General features: G+C 34.4%; 1 protein-coding gene across 6 annotated transcripts in view; it reads right to left on the reverse strand.

Annotated features, from left to right (window-relative positions):
* Nucleotides 1–5000, reverse strand: part of SK (small conductance calcium-activated potassium channel) — a 606282-nt gene that overhangs the window by 75690 nt on the left and 525592 nt on the right. For all 6 annotated transcript variants that reach the window (XM_068367473.1, XM_068367472.1, XM_068367474.1 and 3 more), the window contains exons 4-5: nt 1876–2130; nt 1287–1453 (exon numbers count right to left, since the gene is read on the reverse strand). In XM_068367473.1, the coding sequence (XP_068223574.1) occupies nt 1287–1453; nt 1876–2130 (422 nt within the window). The remainder of the gene's footprint in view (nt 1–1286; nt 1454–1875; nt 2131–5000) is intronic.

Below are 5000 nucleotides of genomic sequence, written 5' to 3' on the forward strand. Positions count from 1 at the left end.
TTGCTTATTATAAATCTAATTAGTAAATACAGAAAAAAATATAAAATATATTTCTTTCTATCGATTATCGTTTTCTGTCAAATCTGTAAATAGCCGGACAATTTCACCGGTAATTAGCAGTTGGAATAGCTAAATATCCTGGAAATACAACAACAGCGCTCAACCGTTTGTGGCCCCCACCAAAAACTAGATAAGTCAATAGAATAAAAAATAGAGAGAGAGAGAGAGAGAGAGAGAGAGAGAGAGAGAGAGAGAGAGAGAGAGAGAGAGAGAGAGAGATTGTCATAAAAAAGGTTAGAAAGTAACCATTATATTCCTCTTAAATTGGCATTTTGTAATATACATCTGAAGAAAACAAACAATATCATATATCTTTGCTTCTCTAAAAAGATTAAAATAATGATAAATCTGTCTTTATAATGAAAAGATCATGCACAAAAGTGAAAACATCTGAAAAGTGTAATAAGACTACAGTTTTCGAAAAGTCCAGAGCAGATCATTACCAAATGGTGTTATCTAATCTACAATTCTGCAAGTGAACTTTAAAATACCTAAAATGTAGGTAAATCTGATTAAAAATGCCAAAAAAAGATTGGTTTTAAATTTTTATAAAATAAACTCCCTGTAACAACTAACTACCATCATTAATAAATGATCTAGAAACCTAGATAGTTTAAATTTTAATACGAAGTTTTAATGCATTACAGAAATATAGCTGCAGAACACTATTGTCTGAATTAACAATTTCGACAAGGGAGACCCCTTAAGATAATCTCAGCTGATAATTTGGGCTCGTGTTCAAAATTTTCAGACAAGCCTACAAAAATAAAACTATTTAACATAGAAGAACTTTATCTGATAGTTGGGTAATGTTAATGAAAAATAAAGAAAATATAGAAAATCTGAGTTGTTTATATAATTGAAAATGAACCTAAATTATTCGATCCCAACAATCTACTCCATTTTCAACGTGTCATATGCCATGGGGAAAATGAATTTATTAACTATAGCATTAGTTAGTGTCTAATAACTATCTAACTTATCTTTTCTATAGCCTGGTTTCATTGCGACGACCCTCGCTCAATGTATGTTTTCTGACCTAGTGTAACTTACCTCTGATTTTATTCGTTGAATAAGATGCTGACGTTAGAATATTGTTTTGGTTTGGGTGTATATATATCAGAAGGATTGGTTGTTGAGAAAGTGTTGTGTGTAATGTGAATGTTATATGTAGTGTTCAATGTAATTGAATCAGCTGTTCTGAGAGTGAGTGTAGTGTGACCCACCTCTCGCATTGCCGTAGAGTCCAGGATGCAATGATCCAGAGAGAGACCATGAACACGAGCAAGACCGTGCCTGGACAAATGGTCATCAGGGTTTTGAGAACGAAGCGGGTGTTGAAGTTGATACGATTCAACGCACCAATACTTCGCGACGAGGCATCAGTAAATAGCTGTTGGTGGTGATGATGATGAAGGAAGTGGTGGGGATCGAGTTGACGGAAGTTGTTGCACAACGTTGCAATGTTGGTTTAGTGATGATTTTTTTTGGTTACGGTTGGAAAAAGAATGAGTTAACGTCACCGAAGCTAAACAAATTGTTCAGTTTATTTATCTCTTGTTATTTAGCTAAAGTCTTGTGGAAATAAAAGACCATCAATACCATCACAGTTAAAATATCCCGATACAATATTCAAGAAACAGTCAGAAAATATATTTCATTACAGTATTTCGCCAGGATTCAAAGAGAAAATTACACCAGTCCATAAAACAATGACAAACCCATTTTATAATAATACACAGATAAAGTCAAAACACCGATATGAAACATCTCAAAAGTGGAACACTTTAAAGGCAAATACTTTGCATTACTTACCTTAGAATGTAGTAACATAACTCTGCAAATGAGGTAAAGGCGTAAAAACATGGGCAGGGATAGAGTAACATCAATGGGTACCCACTGCGAGCCCTCTATCCCACCAAGATTGGATAGTTTAGTAGTCCAGAAGAAATAGTATTCGCCAGGTATAGGATGTACCGCGCAGATGATCAGCTCCATTAGGATCCGGGCTATGCGTTGCCACGTCATCGCAATACGCCAGTCGTCTGCACAGTTATCGATCATGAAGAGCTGCGTAGGATAAAGAGTGTAAAGTCAATATATATCATAGCTTTAAATTTTCACTAGCCTATCTAGATTTCATAAAATAAAATATTTAACCAGTGATCTAAATGAGAAAATATGATTGTGAGATCAAAGGTGATTGTGGCCAAGTCAACAAAGTTTCTACTCCATAACGCTAGGTGATACACATATCGAAATGGCCTTTAAAATTCATAAGTGTGACAAGAATATCAAAATTTGTGGTAGGGAAATAAGGAAAACGAAATAAAACAAGATTTTATTAAAACTATAAATGCTATTTAAGAAGAAGGATGTCATAGACATGTGTTAACAAGACGAATACGCATTATCTTCACTACAACAAGCTAAACTTCTGTACCTGGAAACATCAAAGTACACACCAAAGGTCTTTACTTTACCTTCTCTAATGGACAACAAATCACTCAATACCCATAACAAGAACCAAATTATAATGACAAAATATCCATTATTCTTGATTCTGTCTTCATTACAAACCTTTGGAATTACTATTAAATTATTCTTTTTCTATGCTTTAGCTCCACAACTCCCTCCAAAAACTGTTCATGCATTTTGGTAAGCAAGCATTGCATATCCTATGGTATTCTGCTAATAAGGATAGCGTAATCATCACACTCTAGGTCAGATAGTTTCCTATCACCAATCCAGTCCAATCCTCTGCCATCCCCAAATGTTTTCGCATTACAAAATCCATGAGGAGGATAAACAACATAGGTGACAACACATTCCCTTGGAGTAGCCTACTCTGCTGTTCACTGGAAATTCATTTGATAGGACTCCACTAACATTAACTTTGCACTTGCTATGCTCATGAGCAGATTTAATCAAATTTACACATTTTAGTGGAATTCCATAATAACGCAGGACTCTCCACAAAATTGGCCGGTAAGCACTACCAAAAGATTTTTCATAGTTCACAAATGCCATCAAAAGTGGATTTCTATATTTCACACCTTGCTGTACAACATGTCTTAAAATTTAAATTTGGTCAGTACAACTTCTACCTTTTCTAAATCCAGCTGGTTCATCTCTCAGCTTTTCATCAATCTTTCTCTCTTAGTCTTTTTAGAATAAGCTTACTATATATTTATATGATAACTGATGTAAGTGTGATGCCTCTGTAATTATTGCTATCAGTCAGGTCTCTTTTGCCATTTTCACCAACACTCCTAGCTCCCATTCATCAGGATTTCCCTCCTCACGCTACAATTTACAAAACAATCTTGTAAGTATTCTAGGGATCACTTCATTTTTAGCCAATATCATCTCAGCAGTTATTCCATCGTATCCAGGATAGTTAAGGCAAATAACTACATATGTATCCTGCCAATAATCCTTTAGTAACTTTTGATGGCTTTTCATTAGTGCTTAGTCCTCCTGCCTAGTTATCACAACAAGCGTCCATCCTATACTTTTGAAACATGTTCCGGTTTAGCTTATTTTAAAGTAAATCTACGGCTTTAATATTCACAACTACCTTCCTTTTTTATAGCTTCTGCAATTGCTGAAGAGCTTGGTACTCCAGTCAACATTCTTTTCCTTTACCACCTTTAACCACTCTCTTAATTTAGATCATATGTACAGTAATTATTTTTATATACCGAGATCCCTTTGTGATGCTTCATTCCTATCTCACATATCCTTGATGCATTTCTCCAGAGGACAATATTTTGTCATTCACAATATCGCAGTGTTTGCAGAGGGTTCTTTTAATACTAAACTGACAACTTTCTGATTAAACCTTACTATTTTTTTTTTGTATAAATCCCATGTCATCTTCTATTCCAAGTGCTTCAAAGTGATTGCACTCAATATCCAATTAGTCTTAATTGATTGGTCAACTTTCATTGTATGAACCCATCTGTATATGGAAGGGACCCCTCTTCTACTCGGTTCTGTGATTCGTTTTGAATAAGTAATTTTGTGGGTGTTCATATTGCATCAAACTTGTCTGAGAGACAGTGAACAGACATATCCAATGTCAATTCTGAAGCAAAATATTTCTTATATATCTAGCTCATCATCACCTTTCCCTCAAAATCTATCTGATCAAATTCCCTGTCTACACTTCTTCATAAGACCCTTTTTCTTTTCTTTAAGGTTATCGTTGTGTCCGATATCTGTGGATACTAGTTTTGTCAGCAACTCTAAGAGCGTACATTTCTCCTTCAAGGGGATTAATAACACAAGATAATAAATATGTGCGTGTATACATGTGTATGTATATATATATATATATATATATATATATATATATATATATATATATATATATACACACACAGTATATGAATACACGCACATTATATTATATACTTCATACATTTATGTTTGATATATAAATCATGGTCATCATCTCCTCCTACGCCTATTGACGCAAAAAGCCTCGATTAGATTTTACCAGTCGTCTCTATCTTAAGCTTTTAATTCAATGCTTCTCCATTCATCATCATCTCTTTCACACTGCATAGTTCTCAGCCATGTAGGCCTGAGTCTTCCAATTCTTCTAGTACCATGTGAAGCCTAGTTAAATGATTCGTGAACTAATCTCTCTTGGGGATTGGGAAGAGCATGCCCAAACCATCTCCATCTACCGCTCATCATGATCTCATCCACATGTGGCACTTGAGTAATCTCTCTTATAGTTTCATTTCTAATCCTTTCTTGCCATTTAACTCCTAATATTCTTTTGAGGGCTTTGTTATCAAATCTACTAAATCTGTTAGATATTGTTTCATGGTCATACGTAACACCGATCTCACTAAAGTGATATATAATTTGAATTTTATATGTTAATTTATAGCGATTTGATTTACACATTTTACTTAACCTAGTCA

This window comes from Palaemon carinicauda, chromosome 45, assembly GCF_036898095.1.
Source record: "Palaemon carinicauda isolate YSFRI2023 chromosome 45, ASM3689809v2, whole genome shotgun sequence".
NCBI classification, from domain to species: Eukaryota; Metazoa; Arthropoda; class Malacostraca; order Decapoda; family Palaemonidae; genus Palaemon; species Palaemon carinicauda.